The sequence below is a fragment of the Arabidopsis thaliana genome, chromosome 3 (genome assembly GCF_000001735.4).
Source record: "Arabidopsis thaliana chromosome 3, partial sequence".
In the NCBI taxonomy this organism is placed as follows: Eukaryota; Viridiplantae; Streptophyta; class Magnoliopsida; order Brassicales; family Brassicaceae; genus Arabidopsis; species Arabidopsis thaliana.
The window spans coordinates 20,145,860-20,173,555 of record NC_003074.8 but is presented as its reverse complement, the minus strand read 5'-3'; the positions used below and the strand labels follow the sequence as shown (position 1 = coordinate 20,173,555).

The window sequence follows — 27,696 nt, the reverse complement described above, 5'->3', positions numbered from 1 at the left end:
TAAAATACATCTGGACTGTCCATTGCATTAATCAACCAACGGTTACGATTCCTCTCTTTTTTATTCAATTTTACTTTTAAGAAAACTCCAAAAAAGCATAACCATAATGTCATAAAGACATGTTTTTGTTGGACCGGACATAACCAATGTCGAGATGACGTCAATGGATAGTTGAGTCGGCTGTTATTAACGACGGCGACGAGTTAGGGTTCATACTTCCTAAAGCGGCCATGGAGTTACATGAGATCTCAAAGCTCGACAATAAGAAGCATCCAGAGAGAATTGTTGAATCGAAGATGAAGAAGAGAATGAAACCTTATTCTCTCACGTCTCTTAACAATCTCGACGATGGTTGCCTTATGCATATCCTCAGCTTCCTATCTCCAATTCCAGGTAAAATTGGTTTCTTTTTCGCATCTATTACTTTGGTTTTCTCATACTTTTATACTTCTTTGTTCAATTCTGCTTTTAATTGTTTCGTTGTTTGTAATTCATTTAGAAAATTTGACCAACTGTTTCACATCTTAATGACGGTTCTGTGTCTCAAATTTACTACTTTGAGACTTTGCAGATCCTAATCAAATCATAATTGAATTCAATTCTAATCTCCATGATGAATTATCTGTTTCTCTTGACTTGGTGTGTATGTGATACAGCTTTGTAGTAATGTAACAGAATCAGCAAGAAAGCTTTTGACTTTGTATTGAATTGCTATGTTTTGATCTGTATGGTGTTGTGTGAAGCTTTGAAAATTTCGTATTTTGTTTGTATGATTGACTTGGGCATTTGTTGCGTACTACAGTCTGTTTCAATGCTGTTTTGTGTATCTCTTGTGAGTTTGCAGATAGGTATAACACAGCACTCGTTTGCCACAGATGGAGATATCTGGCGTGTCACCCTCGCTTGTGGCTCCGTGTTGACCGTTTTGTCAAGGATTTATCTCAGCCTGGAGTTTTCCTCAACATTGAGTCAGCTGTATCTGCAGCAAGGTTTGTAATATTATCAGTTACGTTATTTACACTTCTTTGTTATTCGTAAAAGGGTCCATAAATCTAACCAAATTGTCACCTCTAGACCCGGCGATACCATTTTAATAGTAGCCGGTGGGAACTATCGCGTTTCTAATATTCAGATTAAAAAGCCTCTTTGCCTGGTATGTCTTTCAAAGAATATATGTCTAGTGTAATTGCTTGATATTTCTGAAAGAATCGTTTATAACTTTCTCTAGAAATGGCAATGTGAAATTGGTCTACTTTCACATGTTTCTTGAGTCTTGCCAAAAAAAATTAGACTTCAAAAATCGCAAGTAGTGAAAAATAATTTATAGGACTTAGTATAAACCATTTATACCAACATCTGTGTAGTATCCAAGAAACATGTGAACATATGGTAACATATCTATTCTCATGAGGATGGAGATTCCATTCCATGCCATAGGTCTCGGCATCTGAGATCAGTATGCATTGAAGAGATCCAGAGAAAACAATGCCACGTCTTAGGTACCAAAATAGAAATGAAAGATATCTTAAGCTTGCACACAATTACTTTCAATGCCACAACTGGAAACTAAGCACGAGCTGTTTGTGACATGGACGTTTTAACGAGTGTTAAAGAACTAGAACTTGATGACTAAAATTTTCTTTGACTGTCGTGAGAACTCGAAAAAAAGAATTCAGTTCGACTTCAAAGTCTTTTATGCACTTGCCACCTACCTATCAGTAATGTTCCTTTTCTCATACTGGGCAACACATGGAATGACTGTAAGCTGTAATGAAAACTATTGAAAGTAGACCTTGGTGTATGAATTAGGATGAAAAGATAGAGTTGCAGAAATATGAGTGATTTATCATGAATGTATGGATGCACACCCCTAGAATACCTCAGTGTAGATTAGGGGTTGGCTTATCAGTGTCCCTAGTTTCAGTTAAGTGGAAGAATGTACGCCTTGAGGTTGAAAGGAGTTCCTAAGCTATTGAAAGTAGATGCCTTGAGGATGATGTTGATACATAAGTCTCAATGTTCGATAGTAGTCTCAGTTTTATATTATCTTCGCTTTGTTCAGGTCGGTGGAGGCGAGATTCCTGATGAAACCACCCTCGTCTGTGCTCGTGGTTCAGACAGGTTTGGAACTCATATTCCCTCTTAAGACATTTCCTCTCTACAGTTGTTTTCAAAATTCTTTCTGGGAGGTTTTAGCTTCTTAAAAGTTGTTGAATACCGCATTTCCCATTGATGTTTAAAGAAAAGGAAAATACTTTGGTATACGGCTTTTTGTTGTTGGGTTTATTGTGCAGTGCCCTGGAACTGTTATCAACCTGCAAGCTTGCGAATTTAACAGTAAAAGCAGAGCTCGGGTGCTGTTTGCTTCATAGGAGTGGAAGGCTAACGATTGATGGATGTGTGCTTCAATGTGAGACAAACCCTTTGGATCATCTCTCATGCCCAATCGTGAGCACTGCTGGAGATGAAGACATTGAAAATATCTTAAGCCATGTGGAAGTGAAAGAAACTGTTACTGGAAAGATTAAAGCAAACAGTGTAACCGTTTTGCAGACAAGAATCGAGGGAGGTGCAAAGGCTGTTTCAACAAGGGGAGACTTGGTTCTGCAGCGTGTTCGAGTCATGTATTCCAAGGCTTACCTCTATTTCTGGTTTGATGTAGATTATGAATGATTTTTGCTGGTTTTATTTATTTTTCTTCTTCTGTCTGTAACATTAGTAATCTGTGTGATGATGGGAAATGATCCATCTTCATTTGTACTTTGTGTTTCCCCTTAAGACCAGACAGGTCCTTTGTTGTATGCTTATTATGTTCAGAAATAATGTCCTTTTTAGGACGAATTGCCGAATTCATTTCAATTGGATTTTTATAATTTCTGCTTAGTGTATCTTTTGTGATAAATGGTTTCTTTCTTCACTGTTATCAAAATATTAGAGATTTTTTTCTCTCAAAAAATATTAGAGAGAATTTCAAACAATGCAACAGAAAACAGCTTTATTATAGTAAAGAAATTGCAACAATTGTTGTAGACAATGACTTCAACAAAAAAATATTCTATACAATGAAAAAGTATTTCTAAAATGTAAATAAAATGACATATTCAGAGTAGATTTTTTAGGAAAATAAAACGAAAACTGAATGCATAAAAGATGATAAATACGAATAATTTTACATATTAAAATAAATAAAAACATTGAAACACCAAAAATAAGACAAAACCTAAAGTATATAAAGCCAACACTCTCCAGTGTGCAGTCGTTCCAAGTCCGCTTATCGAATTCTCCGATTCCAAAAGCAGCAGAAGAAAAAATGTCAGCCATGGAAGCACTGATTCTCCAGCTGCATGAAATCGGCGCCGTGAAATTCGGCAATTTCAAGCTCAAATCTGGAATCTTTTCTCCGGTTTACATCGACCTTCGTCTCATCGTCTCTTATCCATCCCTCTTAACACAGATCTCTCAAACTCTCATCTCTTCTCTTCCACCTTCTGCAACCTTCGACGTCGTCTGTGGTGTTCCTTACACTGCTCTCCCTATCGCCACTGTTGTCTCTGTTTCCAATGGTATCCCTATGCTTATGCGGCGTAAGGAGATTAAAGACTATGGAACATCTAAAGCTATTGAAGGAATCTTCGAAAAGGATCAAACTTGTTTGATAATTGAAGATCTTGTAACTAGTGGTGCTTCTGTTCTCGAGACTGCTGCTCCTCTTCGTGCTGTGGGGTTAAAGGTTAGTGACGCGGTGGTTTTGATTGATAGGCAACAAGGGGGTAGGGAGAATCTAGCGGAGAATGGGATTAAGTTACATTCGATGATTATGTTGACGGATATGGTTAGGGTTTTGAAGGAAAAGGGGAAAATTGAAGTGGAGGTTGAAGTGAATTTGCTTAAGTTTTTGGAAGAGAATCGTAGGGTTAGTGTTCCAAGTGTGGAGAAACCTAAGCCTAAGCCTAGGGTTTTGGGGTTCAAGGAAAGGTCTGAGCTTTCTAAGAATCCGACAGGGAAGAAGCTGTTTGATATTATGTTGAAGAAGGAAACCAATCTTTGTTTAGCTGCTGATGTTGGAACTGCTGCTGAATTGCTTGACATCGCAGATAAGGTTAGGATCATTCTTGGTATCGAAGTTTGAAGACTGTTCATTAGAATTATGTTTTAGTGACATCTTCTTCCAAATGTTTTGTGTTGATGCAGGTGGGACCAGAGATTTGTCTCTTGAAGACTCATGTTGATATACTGCCTGATTTCACCCCTGACTTTGGCTCTAAGCTCCGTGCGGTAATTACTTTTGTACTAATTTGCTCTCACACATCTTCGAAATTCTGTTTCTTTGATAGGTTTAGTTATATAGAGTAAGTGAAGATTGTAATATCTGCAATAGACATGAGTCTCATGTCTGTTACTGATTAATTGGTCTCTTTGATACTCATTGATCTATTGTTTATTGTTACTTTAGATTGCAGACAAGCACAAATTTCTCATATTTGAGGATCGCAAGTTTGCAGACATTGGTAACACTGTCACTATGCAGTATGAAGGGTAATTTTTCTACATTATGTCACTTAGCTTTCATTCAAGTCTTTTCGAGTTTTCGTGTGCCAATTTTTTCTGGTTTGTTCGCAGAGGCATCTTTAAAATATTGGAGTGGGCTGATATTATCAACGCTCATGTAATATCGGGGCCAGGAATCGTGGATGGCCTGAAATTGAAGGTATTTTTCATTTCTCTTTATTACCAGATTATAGATTCTTTTGTTTTTCTAATGTTTTGTTGCATTCCTATATGATTGCAGGGTATGCCTCGTGGTAGAGGTTTGCTTTTGCTTGCTGAAATGAGCTCTGCAGGTAACCTGGCTACAGGAGACTACACTGCAGCAGCTGTGAAAATCGCAGACGCTCATTCTGATTTTGTGATGGGATTCATCTCGGTGAATCCAGCATCTTGGAAATGCGGGTATGTGTATCCGTCTATGATTCATGCAACACCTGGTGTTCAAATGGTGAAAGGTGGTGATGCACTTGGTCAGCAGTATAACACTCCACACTCTGTGAGTCTCTCCCAACCTTACCACATTTATCTTACATCCATTGTTAGTATTCTAGTCTGAAATATAATGTTGATTGCTCTTTTATTTTATTTTAGGTGATTACTGAGAGGGGAAGTGATATTATAATCGTGGGACGGGGAATCATAAAGGCGGAAAACCCAGCAGAGACGGCTCATGAGTATAGAGTTCAAGGATGGAATGCATACTTGGAGAAATGCTCTCAGTAGATTCGATCCTGAGAGATGGCTGAGATTTTTTGTTTTTGTGTTCTAGTGCTATAAGATTGTGCTAGTTTTTGTGTGATTTATGTGAGGATGGATTTTAAGACTCATGTCTCGTTGATTGTTTACTTGATTGAGTGATTCTCAGTTCTCAATAATAATAAAGTGAAGCGTGGCGAGTAGTTGATCTCATATGATTTGTACGGTTGATCACAATTTCTGGATCCTTTGGATTTGGCCGAGGCATTTTGTCAAATGTAACTCAAATCACGTAATGAATCAAAACACGAAGAGATAATATAAAGACTAATTTACAGGTTAAGTTACAGTCGCTTACACACAGGGCATGTGCGTGAAAATGTTGCCAAATACTCAAGTACTCAGGAAGGGATTTCAAGTGTAGAAAGACTTCTGTAACAAGTGACAGACTTGCTATTTCATTTACTCAAAAATGATCATAAAACAACTTCAAATTCTATTGGGCTTAAAACTTCAAAACTAACTTGCTATTTTGATTAGTCTTGAATCTTAATACATTGTTTTTTAAGATTGTAAGCCCACAAATTGTTTATATCAATCTATGTGGGCTTAAACCCACTGGGTACTCAAAACCCGGATAAAATTGCAAGCCCACAAATTGTTTTCCAAATCCAAAAAAACACGGGCTTAATATGGGCAGGTCTTGTTTTACACAAAGTCTCACACGGGTTTACTCTATTGGGTCGTTTTTTTTTGTTAGTAGTTATGTTAGTAAAACGACGGCGTTTAGATCAATTTATGTGAATTTAAATATAAACATTATCTCCATATCCATTGTTTTGAAAACGGTGCACGTGTAGCTATCTCATTGGTTAGAAAAACACACGTGAAACTCTCTAAATTGTTTTGCTGAGCTGGATGAGAGAGAATTAAGTCAATAACAAATAAGATTTTTTTCCCGTTTTTTCTTTAAAAAACATAAACCCTATTTAGTCATTGACTAATTTCATTGCGATTTATTTTCTTTTTCTTTCGCAGAGGTCGGACTCGAAACAGAAGAAGAGAAAGATGAGATTTTCCTAAAGCAAATCTACAAAGCCTTATAAATTTTTTTTTCTGGCGGCGATGGCCGATGATCACAAACTCTGTGGTTTTCTCTGTACCGTTCTTTCCGTCGATTCGCCTGATCTTCTTCAATCGGGCTCGTCTTGTTTCATCTTCAATGATGGTTCCGTCACCGGTTTCAAATCCGAAAATGGCTTGATCTTATCCCTCACTAATCCCATCTCTAATCTCCAATCCCTAATTTCGTCAAAAGGAGATCATGATGTTGAGAATTCCGGAACAATTGAAGACGGTCGATTGGAGACTCCGCAGAAACGCCGTAAGTGCGTTGAGGGAGAGAGTAGTGGTAAGCGAAAGACTCCGAAATCGAAGAGACGAGTTTTATCCGGGAGCAAGGAGAAGACTGTACAGGGAAGGAAGAGGGTAAAGAGTATAGGTATGGTGAATGGAAGTATAAGTGTAGTGCAGCAGCTTCATGCTTTGGTTGCTAATAAATGCTTGAAGATTATATGTCGTGTGGTGAAGGTTGATAAAGGTGAGAATGGAGAAGAAAGAGCTGTGGTGTTAGTTGATGTTTACCTGCCTATTGAATTGTGGTCCGGATGGCAATTTCCTAAATCTCAAGCTACTGCTGCTGCATTGTTTAAGCACTTGAGGTAATTCTTTTGGACTCTTGAGTAATCTCTCTATCGCTAGAATAGTTTTCTAAATTGTAGTTGCTTGGTTTAGAGAGATTAAATGGACATGTTCAATTTCATGGTATGGGTATGCATCTGTTGTTATCATGAATGTAAACTTCTTCTGTTGAGCTATGTCAGTTAGGTTCACTGTAAAATGAATAGATACTTCTCTCGCAATTTTAATGTATTCCACTTTTTTGCAGCTGTGACTGGGGACTGAGAGTCTCAATCCTTGACGGAAAAAGTATTTGGGAAGAGGCCAATGGAAGAATAAAGGCCATCTGGGATCTATCTGACTGTCATGTGTTTGACTGCAAATTACTCTGTAATGCCCCAAATTCTCCAAAAAGACGGTTATTTAAACTACATGAAATTTTTAAGAGCTTGCCCAGTCCAGGAAATCATGATGTGTCTTATTCTTCTAGAGTATTGCCGTCTACTGACTCTTGTGTATCTGGTGTATGGGATCTCTCAGATGACGTTTTGATTAGCATACTGATGAAACTTGACACGAAGGATCTTTTTAGCATTGCAGCAGTCTGCCGTCTCTTCAGATCATTGACCTCTCTAATTGTGCCATGTATGAATCTAAAACTCTTTCCTCATCAGCAGGCAGCAGTTGGTTGGATGCTGGAGCGTGAGAGGAAAGCTGAAGTTTCCTCGCATCCCCTTTACTTGAGTTTTGATACTGAGGATGGGTTTAGTTTCTACGTAAATGCTGTGACTGGTGATATAATCACTGAGGCAGCTCCCATGGTCAAGGATTTCCGTGGGGGAATGTTCTGCGATGAACCAGGTCTCGGAAAGACAATAACAGCATTATCCCTTATCCTAAAGACGCAGGGAACAATGGCTGATCCGCCTGAGGGACTTCCTATCGTTTGGTGTACCCACAAAAGTGACAAAAAATGTGCCTATTATGAGTACACGAGTGACCAGTTCACTTCTAACAGCATGTCTGCTGTAAAGAGGTTTCAAAGTCCAAGTAGCTGTCGAAACCAGGTTTCTTTTGAAGCCTTTCGTCCGCTGCTGGAGTCAAAATCGTTGCCATTTAAGCAAGCGAGGCTGATGGATCCAGATGATCAAACATTGGAGTCTAAGAATTCAAACTTTGAAAACGAATTTGAAACTCACATCCCTGCGTCCCTGGATTTAAAAGCTCAATGTAGAAAGAGCTTGGGTAATGTCAGAAAAAATCTCTTGCCTGCATATAATGGCGCATCTGAGCTCTCTGAAGTGATGGAAGCTAAAAGAATCAGTAATTGGAAGAAATGTGGTATGATAACAGGTTGCAAGAGAAAGGGTCTTACTGATTCGGATGTGGAAAGCGATATTTGGATGCAGTGTGATTCTTGCTCAAAGTGGCGGAGAATAATAGATGAAGGTGTATCTGTTACTGGTTCTGCATGGTTTTGTAGCAACAATAATGACCCTGCATATCAAAGTTGTAATGATCCTGAAGAATTATGGGATAAATCTCAACCTATAAAATACTTGCAAGGGTTTTATACTAAGGGAGCCTCTGGGGAAGAAAGTGATAATATCTCTTTCTTCACGAGTGTCCTTCGGGAACACAAGTCTTCAGTAAGCTCAACCGTAAAGAAAGCCTTAATTTGGCTTGCTAAACTCCCTCTTGAGAAGCTCTCACAGATGGAAACAGTTGGCTTACCTGGTCCAGTGTTGGGTTTAAAATTAGATGCCCTTGGGTTCCAGAGAATATTTCGAGCATTTGGTCTTAAGAGTAGAGTTGAAAAGGGTGTCACCAAATGGTTTTACCCGAAGTTTCTTGAGAACTTAGTATTTGATGTACCTGCCCTCAAAGTTGCTCTCTGTCAGCCGCTGGATACATTTAGACTGTATTTGTCAAAAGCAACTCTAATCGTCGTCCCCACAAATTTAGTTAATCATTGGTTAACACAAATCCAAAAACATGTTTGCTCTGATCAGCTTCGTATTCTCGTTTGGGCTGACCATATAGAGCTTTCTCCACACAGCTTGGCTTGGGATTATGATGTTGTGATCACAACTTTTAGTCGCTTAAGTGCGGAATGGAATCCCCGGAAGAAAAGCCCATTGATCCAAGTGCATTGGCTTAGGGTCATGCTAGATGAAGGACACACTCTTGGTTCTAGTGTCAGTTTGACTAATAAATTTCAGATGGCTGTTTCTCTGACAGCTTGTAATCGTTGGCTATTGACAGGAACACCAACCCCTAACACACCAAATAGCCAGCTTTCACATATCCAACCTCTTTTAAAGTTTCTTCACGAGGAAGTCTATGGAGAAAATCCAAAGTTTTGGGAAGCTGGCATCCTTAGACCATTTGAAGCAGAAATGGAGGAGGGTCGTTTGCGTTTACTTCAGCTGCTTCAGAGATGCATGATAAGCTCTAGAAAGAAAGATCTGCAGATGATTCCTCCGTGTATCAAGAAGGTGACATACCTTAATTTCCTTCCAGGGCATGCAAGAAGCTACAATGAACTAGTGGAGACAGTTAGGCGTAATATCTTATTAGCTGATTGGAATGATCCGTCTCATGTAGAAAGTCTGCTTAACTCTAAACAGTGGAAATTTCGGAGCATTACCATTAGTAATGTCAGACTATCTTGCTGTGTGGCTGGGCATATAAAAATGACCGACGCTGGTCATGACATTAAAGAGACAATGGATGCTTTACTTGAAAATGATCTGGATCTTTGGACGGAGGAGTACTCTTTTATTCAAGATAGCCTTATTGGTGGCTGTAACTGTAAAAGGTATATCTTAAATCCAATGTTTTCATTAGTTTGGGGCATTTGCCACAAGTATCTAATTTCGCTTTTGCTTCTCATCTTATAAATAGATGTGGGGAATGGTGCCGACTTCCTGTTATCACTCCATGTAGACACCTGTTGTGCCTTGATTGTGTTGCTCTTGATAGCGAAAGGTGTACTATTTCTGGTTGTGGATATTTATATGAGATGCAAACTCCTGAAACTTTGGCGCGACCAGAAAATCCAAATCCAAAGTGGCCTGTGCCAAAGGATCTTATTGAGTTACAGCCTTCATATAAGCAGGTAGATATGCGTATAAACCATCTTATAAGTTAACGACTTGGTTCCTGGAATGGTATACTCAAATGCATTACTTCATTATTCAGGACGATTGGAATCCTGACTGGCAATCTACGTCCAGCAGTAAAGTCAGTTATCTCGTAGACAGGCTGAGGAAGTTACATGAGGGTAATAAAAAAAGCATTTTGTCTTTCAACAAGACTGACAATGACAACCTGGAAGACAATCCCCCAGGTACCTCGGAAGCCTTTTTGGGGAAAGAATTACATGGACAGGATTGTGGATCTCAGATGGTATTTGTTGATAAAGTATTGATTTTCTCTCAATTTCTGGAGCATATTCACGTGATTGAACAACAGGTATGAATTACCTTGTATTTGTAACGTCATTCTTTATTTTTCCTTAGTGTTTTAGGCTTTGATCAATTTTATATCATGCTTTTGTAGTTGACAACTGCTGGCATCAAGTTTGGTAAAATGTACAGTCCAATGCAGTCGTATAATAAGGTACTTGTCTGTTGATTTGTATTTCTTTCTCACATCTTGCAATCCTTTATAAGTCAAACAACTTTCGATTTCAACTTTTCAGATGAAAGCTCTGGCAATGTTCCAGAACGATGCTGATTGCATGGCACTTTTGATGGATGGAAGTGGGGCCCTTGGTCTTGATTTGAGTTTTGTAACACATGTTTTCCTGATGGAACCAATCTGGGATAAAAGGTACGACTTTGAGCAATTTTACATTCAGCAAACACAGACAAAAAATCAGTAACAAATAAAAACTTGATGATCTTCTGTTTTTCACTTCATTTTGTTTTAAACTTTTTTGGAGTTTCTGGAGTGAATCATTTGGCCGTTCTATATACTTATCTCGTATGGATAAAACTAAAAGCTAAATTGAGTGGTTCACAATTTGGTGTCTCACGGCAACGCCTTTTATATTAATATTCCATATCTGGTCAAATATTTTTCCATTACATGGTGTTGCTGACTCCTACAATGTTTACAAATGAGCAGCTTGGAAGAGCAAGTCATCAGTCGTGCTCATCGGATGGGCGCAAAGCGCCCTATTTTTGTAGAAACCTTAACCATGCGTGGCACGATTGAAGAACAAATGATGAGATTCCTAGAGGTACGGTTGTTTTGTTTTGTTTTTTCCTCATTGCTCTGTAATTATTTAGTCATCAGACTATAAAAGCTTGGTATGCATTTGGTGAAAGTCTGAACATCGTTTGCATGTCAAATGTCCCATGTGTATTGTTTTAAGCAGGATGCAGAAAAGAGTGATAGATTATTGAGTGGAGATTACATAGAAGCGAAGCAGGAGACAACACGGAGCCGCCGAACGCTACATGATTTGGTAGAAAGCAATTACCTGTCTCATCTTAGCTTTGTCCGATCCGATGGCAAAATGGAATTTGCAGCTTCGCAGCTTGCAGGTTTAAAAGATCACCAATTAGCTTAAGAAAAGTAGGTTTATTTTGTAATCACAACAGTTCATTGTTACATATTTTTTTGGATATAAACTAGGATAAATATAAAGCCGATCATTTCAAACAAAACATTTTTGATCAAACTTATCTTTCGCTTTCAACATCATCATCTTTGTCTTGCAGTTTCTTGTAGAGAAAATGGTTAGCTATAAACAGATAAAAGCAGAGGCTCACAGCATTTAGCGATGCGATTATCCAATAGTAGTAATCAAGATGTGCTCTGTTAAGGTTGTTGACGAGCCATTCTTCACCGTGGCTTTTGCTGATTGTTTGAACGGTAGATATAATCCCGGTACTAACAAAACTCCCGACTCCAACAACGCTAATAAAGATCGCTGCACCAATACTTCTCATAGTTTCAGGCATTTGATCATAGAAAAGCTCTTGCATACCAACAATAGTGAAAACGTCTCCAATACCAACTAGTATGTATTGGGGCAGTAACCACAAGCTACTCATTGGAACAACTTCTTTTGGAGAGTCGATTAATCCATGATCTCTTGCAACTTTAAGTCTCTTTGCCTCCACAAGCCCACATATCACCTGTTATAAAACAGAACTCCGTAAATTCTTAGGCCATTCATTTGATTGCTTAGATTAAGATTAGTCTATTTAGGACCAAAACGTGTTAGGGACAACTATAGTCTATAGATATATAGAATTCGATTAGGATAATTCATAATTCACTTTACCATATTGAAAGTAGCAACAAATAAGCCAACACCGATTCTCTGGAGAGATGTGATTCCAGAATGGTGATTGGTGATCTTACGAACCATAGGGACAAAAACTCGGTCATAAAGAGGAATAAGGATGAGGATAGTGACACCAACAATGCTTTGGAAAGCAGCAGGAGGAATGGTGAAGTGATTCCCAATGGTTCTGTCCATCATACTTCCTTGCTTTAAAAAGAATGTGTTGAGCTGAGTGAGTGTGGCACAGAACATTATCAAGCTTATCCAAATTGGTATGAGCCTCAATATTAGCTTTACTTCTTCCACTTGGTTCACAGTACATAACCTCCACGGGTTTCTATTTTTGTTATGATCAATCTCGTCAATAATTGTAGCTTTATCAAGAAATCTGCAATATGTAAAATTCATATATCCCAAAATTAGTAGTAGATCACTAAACACATTTTCTGATCAGTGTCTATTAGATGGAATGGTTTCACCTCCCAAAATAAATTAGTACTTACAAATTTAAAAGTGATTGCATATGCCAAATTTTTTTATTTTTTTTCGTACTCTTACTTGAATTTCTTTTTCTTCGGTTCTGAATCAGAACACTATATTCATGTTCCAAATCAGGATCACCAATTAATTAGTGTCACTATCCAGCTAACTTATGAACGTGGCATTGTACGAATTCATTCAGTAATAGAATGATAATAATACTTTTTCACAATGATAAAAGCTTGTTAAATGTATACTCTATTACCTTATTTTTCTTAAAAAATGTTAGTACAGTTTCTAAGAAACTTCACGGTCCCATGCACGTTCAAAGAGAGGAATATTGGAAATCCTCCGAATAATCATCTTTATCTAGTTTTTTGATGTAATCAAAACAGATATTGCATCATTATTATAGTGTTCTTGTCGTGTCAAATTTCGGGTTTAAATCCATAGATGTGTATCATAAAATTCATAATTCATTCAAATCATTGATAAACGTGTTAGTGTTTTCTTAGCTTTTTTTTGTTGTGTGAAACAAAAGTGTTAAAGTTTTCTCTACCGGATATTATATATCATAGGTTTTCATTAGAATAATAAAAGTGAAAACTAGAGAAAATGGTTATTCTTAAAATCATACAAATTTGGATATAAAAGAATTCTGCAAAGTCAAAGAAAGAGATTTCAGCAGCTGGAAATGTACAACGCAATCCTCTCTATGGTGTTTTAATTAACACATAGACATATTTAATCGATAGAGAAACAGGTGTCCCTCCAACGACTCAGTTCCAATTGGACGACGTAATTTAGGTCATACTTTATGCTAATATATTAACATTAAGATGCATATGATGTGCCCACAAAACCAGCATGTTGGACCACTTCGGATCAAGTTTTATATTACAAAAATGATAGTTGAAATTAAGGTGATATAAAATGTATATAAATAGAAAGTGGTGATATAAAATGTATATTAATAGAAAGCAAGTACCTGAATTGATTTGTTCTGGCAAGAAGATATACTTGATTAGAATTTGTTGACTCCAACTTGTGCTCATCCTCCTCCTCGTAGCAGAGGCCGTAGTGGTGGCGCGTGGAGCTCAATCGCCATTTTTTCAGAGCAGCCACCATGACCTGAGCAACCCTCGTGAAGGGACTTCCCACCGGAACTTGTTTTCGATATTTTGGAATTCCTATCAGAAATATCACTATAGCTATCACCACACTTCCTGCTATTATGCTGAATCCTAGTGACCAACTCACTCGTTCCTGTGAAAAAAGAAAAAAAAATAGTAATGGTTTGATTTGAGATATAATTAAAAAGCGATAATTTTTTCACAATGTGAGGGAAAAAAATGAAAAATAAAACTGAAAAATAATATCATCAAATAAATTTTGTATTCCTGCCAACCATGTTAGTTATTATGCCAACCAATTTTTAAATATGAAAAAGTTTACGTTTATATATTTCTACATTATTTAGGTTATCTAACGTGAATAATTACTGAAACCAGCATATGAATATCTTACTAAAGCTAATATTCTTACAAAACCAAAAATAGAGTTAATGTTAAGACAATTGAAAAGTAAAAGACCTGAATGAAGATGAGTGCAAGAACAGCTATGGAAGAAGCGAGGACTATGGCCATATACCAATAATTGAAGAAAGATGTCTTTGCTGCTTTCTCTTCCGCATTGGCCTCTCCAAACTGGTCAGCTGCAAAGGTCATGACGCATGGTTTATGCCCTCCTTCTCCAACCGCCATCACATACAATGCCATAAAGAACACTTTTTCTCTCATCCGCCGCGCCACCACCGTCACCGACAATGGCAACATGACAATCCCCTGAAATTCATTGATGAACGTGTTCATATTAGTCCGAGTTTGAGTTTGAGATCTTGAAAAATGAGTCAAGGGTTAGGTTTGGTAACGATATGTAGACCAAGAGATAGATGAAAGAGGTCAAGAGAACGGTTTTGAAGCGGCCTAGGATGGAGTCAGCTAGAAACGCCCCGAGAATGGGGAACATGCAAGAAACACCGATCCATGTGTTGATGTTTTTGGCTGCGGTGGCCGTGGACTGGCCAAGTTCGTTTGTTAGAAACGTTATTAGGTTGCTTGCAAGACCGTAGAACGCAAATCTCTCTGCTATCTCCACAACTGCAAAAGATTAATGAATTACCATCTCGACAATATGAAATTAGAAAGAAAATATATCCAAATCCGTGAGTGTATTCAGTATACCGATGATGAAAAGGGCAGCGTTCCAGCCTCCTTTGGTTCGTTTATTGATGAGGGAGGTCGAATCTGCCATGGCTGAGCAAATTTTGCTAGTGGAAGCACCTTGAGATTATTGTGAGTGTATCTAGACGTTTTTCTACAGGTAGGGAGATCGTTGTGATCACCGAGATGCCTTTTTTATATTTGAAATTTGATTCTGATCTCTAGGTAAGTTTTTCTATTGCATGTGTTTGTTTAATATAAGCATTTATTATATAAGTGTAGATGCTATGACTAAACTAATTTAGATGCTGTAAACCAAACAAACAAACAAAAAACGAATGAATTACTTCCTATATTATTAAAATTTTATCCAAAATAATATGTTCAAAGATCGAAAGTTTTTTTTTTAGTTATTATTAATGATGAAATTTTCATTAAAAAAAATATAAGATATATCTCAAATTATTTAATAAAATTTAAGAGTAAATGATCAAATTAATCCAAAACAAAAATAAAACGATGGGATATACTGAAAGAGTAAATGAATTACTTCTATGTATTATATTTCCGACGTCTTCCTTGCTTCTCACACCAAAGCCACTCCAGTGCCTTTCAACGTCGCCTCAGGTTTTGTTCTTTTCTTGTTGGCTTAAAAGTTTACCAAGAGTTAATTACTTTAAGCTTGTTGTTATATTGTTTTATTCTGGCCATGGACTCCAGAATTATGCAGACTTCGTCCCTTGACACTGCCTTCTCCTCCAAATTCTTCAATGGACATCGTTTCTCCTCCGTTGTTTCGTCCTTGAAACCTGACTCGATCGTCTTTCCTCGGAATACGACAAGAACAAGAAGGGCATCTTGGTTTTATCCATGTCAAAGAAAGATGATGACACTCATCATAGTCTGAGCTACAAAGATTCTGGTGTGAATATCGATGCTGGGGCTGAACTCATTAGACGAATCAAGGATCGGACAGTTTGAGGCAGCTTTGAGAATATTGGGAGAAGTTGAGAATGGCGACTATGTTGCATACCGCATCGGACAAGTTATCGATGGTGAAGGCGTGACCTACAATTAAGAACAACATGTTACATGTTGTGTGTACACTTTTTTTTTGTTTGGCTTTTTAGTGTGTTTTTATTAAGCACTTACCACTGAGATTTTGAAAATTACAATCTTTATCTTCATTCAACTAAATTAAACGTAGAAAACAAAAAATTAATTTCGTTTTACAACATTAAAAGAAAAAAAAGTACCGAGAAAAAAGATTATATAGATATGGGCCTGTCTTGTTGGGCTTAAAAGTCACTCGTCCTTTCATTACCAACATCATATAATGAAAATTTGACAGATATCGAAAGCCCAATAATTCGTTGACTCAAACTCGATCATAGACGTAATCATGCGAACACGACACCACGTGGCATTTGTCGTTTTGTGAAGTAGTAGGATTGGATATTCTCAGTGAATTTGTTCTCTGTTGCTTATGTTCCATCGACAAATGACAAATCACACAAAAATGGATCGACTTTGATCCTTCCTTGGCAACCTTACGCGACGAATCATTCATTCTCCTTAAATTCACAGCTAGTAAAGTAAGTAAGCATGGTTTCGTTAGCGACCCAAATGATTCTTCCATCTGAAAATGGGTATAGAGTTTGGGAGGATCAGACCCTTTTCAAATGGCGTAAGAGAGATCCTCATGTCACCTTGCGTTGCCATGAATCCGTCCAAGGTACCCAACAGTCCTAAAACTTCATGCTTTCTTCTTTATACTCACTCAATTACTTAATCGAGAGATTTTGACCAAATTGGAACAATTGGTTTGTAAAGAATGATCCTTTTCAATTGAAATTCTTCTGGTGTTACCAATTCCGTGCTCATGGTAGCTAAAGTTCGGGTCTTTAAATTCTGTATAGCTGCAATTCATCTTCGTTTTGAGTGTGGTTTTGACTTGTTATTAAACAGTAAGTCAGGGGAGAGTGAAAATTTTATGTGATTGTATAGGGGCTTTGAGGTACTGGTATCAGCGGAACAACGTGGATCTCACCGTATCAAAATCTGCTGTTTGGAATGATGATGCTGTTCAAGCTGCTCTTGATAGCGCTGCTTTTTGGGTTGACGGCTTGCCCTTTGTTAAGTCTTTATCTGGTTACTGGAAGTTTTTCTTGGCTCCTAAACCTGCTAATGTTCCTGACAAATTTTATGATGCTGCCTTTTCTGATTCAGACTGGAATGCTTTACAGGGTCAGTTTCTGATCCTTTCTCTACAGTTTTCATATCTCAGTTTATTTAGATTTTCTTGATTCCTGAGATCAATCAATTATACTAGTTGCTTGTCATGTATTCATGTAATGCTTAGAATATAGATGAAGGTGTGATAGTGGGGTACATTAGTCTGTAATATGAGAGTTGCTTCCGTCAATAACATACTGGTTACTGTTATGTAATCTTCTGGTGTCTAGCAAATTTTCAATTAGTTTCTTTCGTTCTACAGTTCCTTCCAACTGGCAGTGTCATGGATTTGATCGGCCTATCTATACGAATGTGGTGTACCCTTTCCCGAATGATCCTCCTTATGTTCCTGAGGATAATCCTACTGGTTGCTACAGAACCTACTTCCAGATTCCCAAAGAATGGAAGGGTATGTAAACATATTTAACTAATGAAAATAAATATTATGTTCCATATCTTTTCATACTCTCGTTTTACATGTGTTAATTTCATTATCTATGTAGCGGCCTGATATTAGGATTAGAACAATGTGTTTTCATATAATTTGGATGGAAATAGCCAACTTTGAATCTTTTCATCTTTCATAAGATTAGTTTACCAAGTTTTATTCTTTGACATTCTTACATGACCAGGTCTAATGTACAGATATATATTTTGTCGAATAACAGCAACATTACTATTAAATGGTTAACAGTACTGTTTCCTTATTAACTGCATTGGGCCATGATTTGTTTCGATAAGCATGCCTCTCGCATTTCGAGCCTTTTCCAACTATCTTGCTGCTAGAGAGACTAGTGAACTATATTTTAAAAGTTAGTGTTATAGGTTTTGAAGACTTTTTCGAACTTTCAGCAAAGCTGCTAAATTCAGCAAGTTATGCAAATGACCATAAATATTGTGCCTTTTCACATGTTAGGTATAAGTGAAAATGTGAACAACTTTCCCAGGATACTACTTTTGTATGATCTTTCATTTTCCCTTGCTTTTCTGAACTGAAGTTGTGTCTTTTTGGCAGACAGAAGAATACTTCTTCACTTTGAAGCTGTAGACTCCGCATTCTTTGCTTGGATAAATGGCAACCCTGTTGGGTACAGGTGAGAAATATGCTCTAAGAGGACTAACCTCCATTTTATTGATCTTGTTCTGTCCTTGTCTTTAGTCATCTACTAGTATATAGAGGCAAAGTCTGTCTTCTGAGCCCAGCTTGAGTCTAAACTGCTTAGTCAAGGAAACGTATAGATAAGAATTGATAGAAAATATAGTCTATACTTCCAATCGATTTCTCTTTTTTAAGAACGTAGCCAGATTTACTTGGAAACATAAGACATAAGAAATAATACTGCATTTACTGAAAAAAAACTAGTGTTTTGTGCTCTGTTATAAAAAACATCTAACTTAGAATACTATCTTTAACTATAGCCAGGGTTCTAGTCAAATCATGAGATACAAAGACTTGTCTCATTTCAACTTCATTTATGTTCTAGCACCTATTTTCTGTTTGGCAGTAAAGTTCAGAAGTAACCTTACCAAACTAATTTTCCCTTTTCTCTTAAACCAGTCAAGACAGCAGGTTACCTGCTGAATTTGAAATATCTGATTATTGCTATCCATGGGACTCGGGAAAACAAAATGTTCTTGCTGTTCAAGTCTTTAGATGGAGTGATGGTTCATACCTTGAAGACCAAGATCATTGGTGGTTGTCTGGTATTCATCGAGATGTGCTTTTGTTAGCAAAGCCCAAGGTTTTTCCTCTAGTTTCGTTAACCAGAGTGTATGTCAATTTTAATTCATCTTCTCCACTATATACGGCCATTGAATTGATTAACTTCTGTATGCAGGTCTTCATTGCTGACTACTTTTTCAAGTCAAAATTGGCAGATGACTTTTCATACGCAGACATCCAGGTAGTATATCCTATAGATAGAACTTGTTTCAGTTGATACATTCCACTTATTCATGTGCCTAGAAATAATTTTCCGGTTTTTCACTTATCTCTTACCTCGCTGTGTATTAGCTTCTCTTCTTTTGGTATTACTTAAGTAATGTGCGCACTTTTTTATGTTTAAGCTTCATTGTTTATAATCTTACAGGTTGAAGTGAAGATTGACAATATGCAGGAGTCCTCAAAGGATCTTGTTCTTTCTAACTTCATCATAGAGGCTGCCATATTTGATACAAAAAATTGGTACAACTCTGAAGGATTTAGTTGTGAACTTTCTCCCAAGGTGGCTAATTTGAAGCTTAATCCTTCTCCAAGCCCAACTCTTGGATTTCATGGTTACTTGCTTGAGGGAAAACTGGATTCGCCAAATCTCTGGTCAGCTGAACAAGTAAGCTGCTCATTTTCTATCGCCAATTTTGGCTTTGCTTCTCAGACATGCATAGTCTACAACAAAAACAAAGTGATGTATTAGTCTGGAGAAGTGAAATGAGAAACCTTAAAAAATGTATAAGGTTAGTATTGTCTATCTGGTGCAGCTATTAGGAAATATGGATTGAAATCATGCTTATGTGAGAATTTTCTCATGTTTTCTGATGCGTCTAGTTCATTGAATTTGGGCTGGGTATCGTTCTAAGTGTTATCTATTTCCAATACTCTTTACCCAAAACTGTGTAGGGTTATCGTACCTGATCTTAATCAAGTACTTTTATCTTGGTAGCACGGAACTTTGAAATGATATTAACAAAGATGTAGTGAGAAGTTTGAAATGATATGTGTCTTTGAAGTGTTGTGTTCTGATGTAAGTTCGTTATAATTTACGTTACTAGCTCATATATTTATATGCTTTCTTTTTTGTGCCCAGCCAAATGTTTACATCCTCGTTTTAACTCTAAAAGATACATCTGGGAAAGTCCTTGATTCTGAATCAAGCATTGTGGGCATTCGGCAAGTATCAAAGGCCTTTAAACAGCTTCTTGTTAATGGGCACCCAGTCGTGATAAAAGGTGTAAACAGGCATGAGCACCATCCACGTGTTGGGAAGACGAATATAGAGGCATGCATGGTCAAGGTAACATGTTTTTTTTTTTTCTCTTGTCCAGCTCTACTTTCTCCCTTCCATGGTTTACTTAGGACACCACTATTTAACTTGTGTACTCTATTGGGATTTTGATTTACCCCTTGTACTGTTCCTCAGGATTTAATTATGATGAAAGAATATAATATCAATGCGGTGCGAAACAGTCATTATCCTCAACATCCCCGCTGGTATGAATTATGTGATTTGTTCGGCATGTACATGATCGATGAAGCCAATATAGAGACACATGGTTTTGATCTCTCTGGGCATCTGAAGCACCCTGCAAAAGAGCCAAGCTGGGCAGCTGCTATGCTGGATCGAGTAGTTGGGATGGTTGAAAGAGACAAAAACCATACATGCATAATTTCTTGGTCACTTGGAAATGAGGCTGGCTATGGGCCCAATCATTCTGCCATGGCAGGTAAATCCAATTGAATTTGTACTATTGGAATGAACACTAATTATATCTTATCGTGCTTTCAATGTATAATCTCTTAGAATCCTATATTTATTCTCTCCTTATCTCTGTCTGTCTTGCTTTACTTTGGTTTGGAGGAGACAAGTATTATTATAGTCACTAGATTTTCTTTTCCTCAAGTTGCTTTTCAATTTTGAAGGCAGTGTTATATTTGTAAGATAATCTATAGGTTATATCTGGCCAAAATGCTGAAGTAAGAGCTTATGTAAAGAACACTTTGAATAAGCTTTGATCCTTGTTACTTTCATCCCTGATGGAGAATTAATTTGCATATCCATTCTATCTTACAGCTATTGTTGTTGAACTTGTGGAACAGGTTGGATTAGGGAAAAGGACCCCTCACGGTTGGTGCACTATGAAGGTGGTGGTTCCAGAACAAGTTCTACAGATATAGTCTGCCCTATGTACATGCGGGTTTGGGACATCATCAAGATTGCACTTGATCAAAATGAATCACGGCCGTTGATATTATGCGAGTATGTTAGATCAATTTCTTCATTTTTCCTGAATTGCATTTGGCATCATATAGGCCAATTTATTGCATCATTGTTTAGATTTCATGTTTCTTTTGTGTCTACTTGAGAGATTTTCTTCTTAATAAAACACAGGTATCAACATGCTATGGGTAACAGCAACGGGAATATAGATGAGTACTGGGAGGCAATTGACAATACCTTTGGCCTGCAAGGAGGTTTCATATGGGACTGGGTTGACCAGGTTCATATCTTAAATTTTAGTATACTCTGATTCTTCATACAATAGTTAAGCCCATAAAATTAAATTGAACCTCTTAATCTCTTCTCTTATCAATGATCTGAAAGTTTTTATTCTTGTAACATAAAGATAAAGTAGGTAAGATCCTATAGTAATGAGCGCAGTAGATATATATGGTCAGCCAAATCCATGCATAAAATTAGTCTTTTGCTATCATTTAGGGGCTATTGAAACTGGGGTCAGATGGCATTAAGCGTTGGGCATATGGAGGGGACTTTGGTGACCAGCCTAATGATTTGAACTTCTGTCTCAATGGGCTTATATGGCCTGACCGAACTCCTCATCCAGCACTCCATGGTAACATCTTGATATAGCTCTTGATATAGCTAAGAATTAAAAACTAAAAGCTTTTCCATCGTTAGAAGCAAATGAACTATAGAATCTAAATCATTAGAAACATGTTCATGGGAAAGCCAATAACTAAGCTTTAAGCTTTTTCCTCTACTGAAACCCAAGCTCTCTCTAGCTTGGATGAGTCTCACAACCGAGATCTCATACTTATATATATATATATATAGTCAATCTTAAAAGCAAAGCACTCTAGTAAAAGAAACGAATAACTTCGTATATAGCGTAATATGAATTATAATTAAATAACCTAATACGTATCATTGTTGAATGATTGAAAAACAGCCTTGTCCTCAAGGCTGGACTCAGAGTTCATTCTAAAGCAAGCCCTTCCAAAACAATAAAATCATCCTCATCAAAATCCAAATAAGGCCGCGGAAGGTCAGTGAACTTTTGTTGTTATCTACAAACAACTTTGGGCCAACGTTTCACAGGAACTGGAGGTTGGAGATTCAATAAGACTGCTTCTACCTTTGTATCTAAGTTGGGAATCGCTGTTGCTTGACCCTTTATGGCACAGTGGTTGTTGTTTATATGGACCACGACAGAATCTGATGATGTTTCTTGAGATACTTCAGATACCGTGCCCCCTTGGATTGCAGCAACCATTGTTGTTAAACTCATAATTGCATCGAAAACATTCTTCAAACCAGCTTGCATACTATCCAACTTTTCACACAGAATTTTTTTATTCTTCTCTAACGCTTCCAAACTTCTCTCTGTTCGAGTAGTAGTCATACCTTTTGGCATTTGTCCGTTGTTAGGTCGGACCAACTGGTAGAGTTTAAGAATCACGAAAGAAAATAAAAAACTCTTCTTTATTGAAATAGAAACAAATTAGAACTATATCACCAAAATCTGTTAGAAACGTTTCTCTTGGCAAAGCCGATAAGAAAGCTTAAAAAGCTTTTCTCTCGATTGAAAAGAGAACCGATAACCTCCAACGCTCTCTCTCTACCCTGGATGAGAATCACAGACGAAATCTCATCCTTACTTATGCCAGTACCTAATAAAAAGTATTCTAGTTAAAAAAAAAAACTAGTCAAGAAATGGAAATTCTAAATATTTTCCTAAATCAAGAAATTGAAGTTAAGGAACATAAATCTAAAAAGTATCACATATGTTTCCCTTTTTCTGACTACTTGACCATGATACATGTTCAAATGGCACTAATTTTCTTCTGTTTGCACCATGTCTTTGCGTTGTTTAAGAGGTTAAGCATTGTTACCAACCAATCAAGGTTTCATTGACGGATGGCATGATAAAGGTACAATTTAATATACATCAACTCAGTTGGCTTTGGTTTTAATACCATCTATGTAGCTCAAACTTTATCTTTGCAGGTTGCAAACACTTACTTTTTCAACACAACAGAAGAATTGGAGTTTAGCTGGACAATTCATGGGGATGGTCTTGAACTTGGATCTGGGACTCTCTCTATTCCTGTGATAAAGCCACAAAATAGTTTTGAGATGGAGTGGAAGTCAGGTCCATGGTTTTCTTTCTGGAATGACTCAAATGCTGGAGAATTGTTTCTGACAATAAATGCCAAGCTTTTAAATCTTACTCGTTCGCTTGAAGCCGGTCATCTTTTGTCTTCAACGCAGATTCCTTTACCAGCAAAGGGACAAATAATACCGCAGGTATTTCCCACATCCTCTACAAGTCATATTTCTTTTGGAAAGATCTCTCGTCGTTCTGCTAGAAAATATGAATTCCTGACAATTGTAAGTAACCTCCTACTCTAGGCGATAAAAAAGACAGACACTAGTATCACTTGTGAAACTGTTGGAGATTTCATTAAGATCAGCCAGAAAGATTCATGGGAGCTAATGGTAAATGTCCGAAAAGGGACTATTGAAGGTTGGAAGGTAAGTTCTTTTCTGTTTTATTTCTTGATTGCGAAGCTCTAAAACAATTTCGTAATGCATAAAAATTATAGGGAAGAAGTCTTACATATTGTAGGCATATAGGTTAGTTACTCAAGTAAACGATCCTGTTGGGATCTAAAGTTTGATATAACCGGTTGTAACCACTTTCCTGATTTATATTAACGCATTGGGGGTATACTGAGTACATAGTTGTTGCAAAGAAAATACTACCATAGGAAAAAGGTATATAACTAGCTAGGCAATGAAAGAGAAAAGTGCAAAACATAAAACTAAAAAATAGATTCGATATTGAAGATCTTTTCTTGGTTGATGTTTTAGTGAAAGTAATGCGTACACTTTTTCATCTTGAGTGAGAATGTTTCTGTTCTTAAGATCATTTCAAAAATGACAGATTCAAGGAGTTCTCCTTATGAACGAAGCTATACTGCCATGCTTTTGGCGAGCACCTACAGACAATGATAAAGGTGGAGGTGACTCTAGTTATTTTTCGAGGTGGAAAGCGGCACAGTTAGATAATGTGGAGTTCCTTGTTGAAAGCTGTTCAGTAAAGAGCATCACTGATAAATCCGTAGAGATAGAGTTCATTTACCTTGGTTCTTCAGCTTCTGGCTCTTCAAAGTCAGATGCCTTATTCAAAGTCAATGTGACATATCTGATCTATGGTTCCGGAGATATCATCACCAATTGGTTTGTAGAACCAAACTCTGATCTTCCACCGCTACCACGTGTAGGTATAGAATTCCACATTGAAAAAACACTGGACCGTGTAGAATGGTATGGCAAAGGTCCATTTGAGTGTTACCCAGACCGAAAAGCAGCAGCCCATGTGGCGATATATGAACACAATGTTGGAGACATGCATGTCCCTTATATTGTTCCAGGAGAAAATGGAGGTAGAACAGATGTTAGGTGGGTAACATTCCGAAACAAAGATGGTGTAGGAATATATGCTTCAACATATGGTAGCTCTTCTCTAATGCAAATGAATGCTAGTTATTATACAACCGGTGAGCTTCACCGTGCAACGCATGAAGAGGATCTTATCAAAGGACAAAACATCGAGGTAGTAATCTATTGTCTTTTCCTCAATCTCTTGATCCTCTTGACCAGATATATTTGAATTCAAGAATGGAAACGACTTATCAAACACCTGAGCATCAGTTGTCATTTTGTTAGTTAAGTCTTTGTCATTTGAATGGTGATCATTGTGCAGGTGCATCTGGACCACAAACACATGGGTCTTGGGGGAGATGATAGCTGGACTCCATGTGTTCACGATAAGTTTCTGATTCCGCCTGCACAGTATTCGTTTTCTCTCAGGCTATGCCCAATTACTGCATCCACCTCGGGTTTGAACATCTACAAGGATCAACTCCCCTGCTAGAAATCTGTTCTTGCATATAAGTTGAATGCTATAAACAACTAGACTTAGTGAGTCTTGCAATGTTTCTAAGTTTGATTTCTCAAATGAAAAAAAAAAAACCTAATAAACTAAAACATTCGATTCAAAATCTTCTTGTGATATAGCCTCTGTTCTAGTGTAGTTGTTACAAGCAATCCATACCAAATAAACCTCTTAAGAAATCTATCCCATCAAAGCTTAAGCACATAGAGAGGAGACCCACAAAGTGGGATATAAAGCCGTTTTAGACGGGTGCTTTCCCAATGAAGTGGACCACTCCACTTGGAAAGATAATTATTTCATTTTCTGCAGAACATTTTTAACCATTACATGTGACCACAAAACTCTGTCAAAACCCCAAATATTAAAAAACTTATGTTTATTGCTCTCTCTCTCTGTTTCTCACTACTCTTACTAGACTCCTCCATAGCTAAGCTCCACCTACTAGATTAGCCTCCACGCGCTTTTATTATTACTACTGCCACAGTGGCAAATCCACCTTCTTCCCTCTCATGGCCACCACAACCATCATCATCTTCAACACCTTTCGCCGCCGTCTCAATCCCACCTGATCACTCTTCCTCCTCCGTCGCCGCCGTTGGAATCAGTACTACTCCAGACTACATGTTAGGTCTTCGAAACATCATTCTCTTATCTCCACCACCGACGCAGATAACACGGCCATCTCTTCCTCCGGTAAACTTCGCGGCGGTGGAAGACAACAACACAGTTGGAGAGAAAGTATGCAGAGACTGTGGAAACAGAGCAAAGAAAGAGTGTTTGTTCGAAAGATGTAGAACTTGTTGTAAAAGCAGAGGATACAACTGTGTCACTCACGTGAAGAGCACGTGGATTCCTTCTTCTGCAACTCGTTCTTCATCTTCTCCTTCTGAGAGGAAGAAGAAGCTCAAAATCGATAAACAGAGTTCCCCTAATGTCTCGCTACTTCCGACAACCACTTCTCGTCAAGGTAATGAATCTTGGAACTAGAATTGAACAAAACCTTTTTTAATCTGAATTTTGCGTTTTTGTGTGGAAAATTGCAGAGAGAGGCTTCAGAGAGGGGTTACCGGGGAAAATTGAAGCTCCGGCGGTTTTTAAACGGACGAGAGTAACAGCGATAAGCAACAACGAGCAAGCAGAGATTGGTTATCAAGCAACAGTAACTATAAGTGGTCATATCTTCAAAGGCTTTCTTCATTACTATGGTGTTGATCATAACAAAGCTTTTCCATGTCTTTCTCAAAAATGATGGAAACTACTTCATAGGATTCTGTGTATAAAGTTTCTCTGTTTTCATCTCAAAGTTTTTGTCTTTTTTTAACTAAGTGGATTTTATATATATTCGACATTAAGGGACAAAACATTAATGGGCCATTCCATTCTTAAAGCTTGTCTATTTTTACTTTTATATATGTATACAGAGAAATAGATGTTTTTGTTAGCAAGTGAGGTTGTTTCCAGGATCAACGCCAAGTTGACGACAATAATCCGTGTAGTAACGAACTCTAGCTTGAACGGTGGCTGTGTTGGCCCCGTCACACTCCAAAGCACCGTTAATGGCACGGATTGTTGCACCAAAACCTTGAGAGATAACAGGCTGAACCCTATTGGTCCAGTACCACAAGGCGGTTTTGAAGGATATGACTGGATCCGTGGCTACTGTTTCCGGTGCATTCAGGCCGTCGAAACCAATTGCTGTCCCGGCTGGCCCGTAGTTGAAATTCCAAGAGAGTTGGATCGGTCCGCGGCCGTAGTAGCCTTTGTTAGGATTGCATGGATATTGTGTTGCATTCTCGTCGCAGTAATCCTTTGAGGCTCCGTCTATCTCTTCTATGTAGCAGAAATCTAAAACAAAAACCGAAATTATTAGATCGAATGCTGCAACATATTCAAAGTATTTCTAGTCAAGTTTCTATGATTTTGAAAAGTGATTATGCTATATGCGTTTGATGAAAAGATATTACTAATCTAGTAAAACATGTTATTTAGTCTAATGATTTTTAGAAAACAAAAACAAGTTCTAACGTTTTCATATTTTGTTTTTGTTTGGTATTTAATAGAGAACATGCATGTATGCATCATAAGAAAAGAGTAAAGTGAAACATGTTACTATATATACTTACGTCCTGTTTCATGTGTGACATGAGCAAAGAACGCTGCAATCTCACGCCTAGAGTCGTCGGTCGATCCAACTCTACCGAAACGAGAATATGAGTCTAAGGCCTCAAGAAAAGCTCCCCGACTGTAAAATCTATTGCCGGCGCAACTAGACGCGGCTTGACTGATGATTCCATTGAAGAATTCTTGCGTTACAATCTCAGCCACAGAGACACCATTTGCAGGGGGAGGAGCAAAACAAGGTCCTTGTTGGCAACCTACACCACAATAGTCTGAAGTGTTACCGCAAAAGCCAAACTGACTACAACATAGCTCTGACGAACAACCGCAATTTTGAGCCTTTGTTGTGTTAGAGAAAGCTTGTAGAACTAATAGAATGGTTACTAAAGAGATGGATTTAGAAATGGTGGGAGTCAACATTTTGATGTTGTTGAGGAATATGGAGAAAACAAGAACTAGTCTTGAAATGAAGACAATTGTGTTTTGCCTAAATAT

The 27,696-nt window shown here is 37.7% G+C and overlaps 7 protein-coding genes and 2 long non-coding RNA genes across 18 annotated transcripts; 6 read left to right on the top strand and 3 right to left on the bottom strand.

Moving 5' to 3' along the window:
* Nucleotides 1–25: 25 nt before the first annotated feature.
* SKIP5 (SKP1/ASK-interacting protein 5) lies at nt 26–2,902 on the top strand. Of its 7 annotated transcripts, NM_001339669.1 has the most exons (6): nt 26–41; nt 118–393; nt 845–989; nt 1,075–1,153; nt 2,063–2,121; nt 2,295–2,899. In NM_001339669.1, the coding sequence occupies exons 2-6, from the start codon at nt 231–233 to the stop codon at nt 2,671–2,673; spliced, it is 825 nt and encodes a 274-aa protein (NP_001326222.1). In that variant the 5' UTR covers nt 26–41; nt 118–230; the 3' UTR covers nt 2,674–2,899. The 7 variants fall into 7 exon arrangements, with proteins under 7 accessions (NP_001326222.1, NP_001326223.1, NP_566999.1 ...); NM_001339668.1 differs by having other exon boundaries at nt 2,063–2,899; NM_115304.3 differs by having other exon boundaries at nt 39–393; nt 2,295–2,902.
* A 333-nt stretch (nt 2,903–3,235) lies between these two features.
* Nucleotides 3,236–5,551, top strand: AT3G54470 (uridine 5'-monophosphate synthase / UMP synthase (PYRE-F) (UMPS)). Its single transcript, NM_148875.5, has 6 exons — nt 3,236–4,099; nt 4,192–4,275; nt 4,454–4,536; nt 4,621–4,708; nt 4,790–5,044; nt 5,140–5,551. Exons 1-6 carry the CDS (start codon nt 3,311–3,313, stop codon nt 5,269–5,271), a joined length of 1,431 nt encoding a protein of 476 aa, NP_680130.1. The 5' UTR covers nt 3,236–3,310; the 3' UTR covers nt 5,272–5,551.
* Nucleotides 5,552–6,229: 678 nt separating this feature from the next.
* On the top strand, nt 6,230–11,614 carry AT3G54460 (SNF2 domain-containing protein / helicase domain-containing protein / F-box family protein; the record flags this gene model as incomplete). Of its 2 annotated transcripts, NM_001339666.1 has the most annotated exons (9): nt 6,263–6,745; nt 6,835–6,965; nt 7,193–9,745; nt 9,832–10,045; nt 10,129–10,401; nt 10,489–10,548; nt 10,631–10,761; nt 11,059–11,173; nt 11,312–11,506. In NM_001339666.1, the coding sequence occupies exons 3-9, from the start codon at nt 7,488–7,490 to the stop codon at nt 11,504–11,506; spliced, it is 3,246 nt and encodes a 1,081-aa protein (NP_001326105.1). In that variant the 5' UTR covers nt 6,263–6,745; nt 6,835–6,965; nt 7,193–7,487. The 2 variants fall into 2 exon arrangements, with proteins under 2 accessions (NP_680129.1, NP_001326105.1); NM_148874.5 differs by having other exon boundaries at nt 6,230–6,965; nt 11,312–11,614.
* AT3G54450 (Major facilitator superfamily protein) lies at nt 11,551–15,116 on the bottom strand. Its single transcript, NM_202702.3, has 6 exons — nt 14,953–15,116; nt 14,651–14,868; nt 14,302–14,553; nt 13,698–13,975; nt 12,227–12,617; nt 11,551–12,077 (listed from the first exon to the last, which is right to left on the bottom strand). The coding sequence occupies exons 1-6, from the start codon at nt 15,020–15,022 to the stop codon at nt 11,619–11,621; spliced, it is 1,668 nt and encodes a 555-aa protein (NP_974431.2). The 5' UTR covers nt 15,023–15,116; the 3' UTR covers nt 11,551–11,618.
* Nucleotides 15,117–15,446: 330 nt separating this feature from the next.
* AT3G08395 lies at nt 15,447–15,679 on the top strand. The gene has a single exon (NR_141441.1). It is a non-coding gene; the product is annotated as an other RNA (long non-coding RNA).
* AT3G08390 lies at nt 15,515–15,826 on the bottom strand. The gene has a single exon (NR_141440.1). It is a non-coding gene; the product is annotated as an other RNA (long non-coding RNA).
* Nucleotides 15,827–16,356: 530 nt separating this feature from the next.
* Nucleotides 16,357–25,348, top strand: AT3G54440 (glycoside hydrolase family 2 protein). Of its 3 annotated transcripts, none has more exons than NM_148873.3 (17): nt 16,357–16,666; nt 16,939–17,178; nt 17,429–17,575; nt 18,182–18,260; nt 18,725–18,908; nt 19,005–19,070; nt 19,257–19,496; nt 19,971–20,177; nt 20,304–20,607; nt 20,981–21,140; nt 21,273–21,381; nt 21,600–21,735; nt 22,998–23,053; nt 23,130–23,429; nt 23,535–23,657; nt 24,070–24,741; nt 24,892–25,348. In NM_148873.3, the coding sequence occupies exons 1-17, from the start codon at nt 16,537–16,539 to the stop codon at nt 25,060–25,062; spliced, it is 3,324 nt and encodes a 1,107-aa protein (NP_680128.1). In that variant the 5' UTR covers nt 16,357–16,536; the 3' UTR covers nt 25,063–25,348. The 3 variants fall into 3 exon arrangements, with proteins under 3 accessions (NP_680128.1, NP_001030858.1, NP_001190087.1); NM_001035781.1 differs by having other exon boundaries at nt 16,418–16,666; nt 24,070–24,744; nt 24,892–25,220; NM_001203158.1 differs by having other exon boundaries at nt 16,489–16,666; nt 16,900–17,178; nt 24,892–25,264.
* On the bottom strand, nt 25,290–27,651 carry EP3 (homolog of carrot EP3-3 chitinase). The gene is made up of 2 exons (NM_115302.3): nt 27,207–27,651; nt 25,290–26,928 (listed from the first exon to the last, which is right to left on the bottom strand). The coding sequence occupies exons 1-2, from the start codon at nt 27,619–27,621 to the stop codon at nt 26,522–26,524; spliced, it is 822 nt and encodes a 273-aa protein (NP_191010.1). The 5' UTR covers nt 27,622–27,651; the 3' UTR covers nt 25,290–26,521.
* Nucleotides 25,335–26,930, top strand: SRS6 (SHI-related sequence 6). The gene is made up of 2 exons (NM_115303.2): nt 25,335–26,050; nt 26,127–26,930. The coding sequence occupies exons 1-2, from the start codon at nt 25,705–25,707 to the stop codon at nt 26,330–26,332; spliced, it is 552 nt and encodes a 183-aa protein (NP_191011.1). The 5' UTR covers nt 25,335–25,704; the 3' UTR covers nt 26,333–26,930.
* Nucleotides 27,652–27,696: the final 45 nt, after the last annotated feature.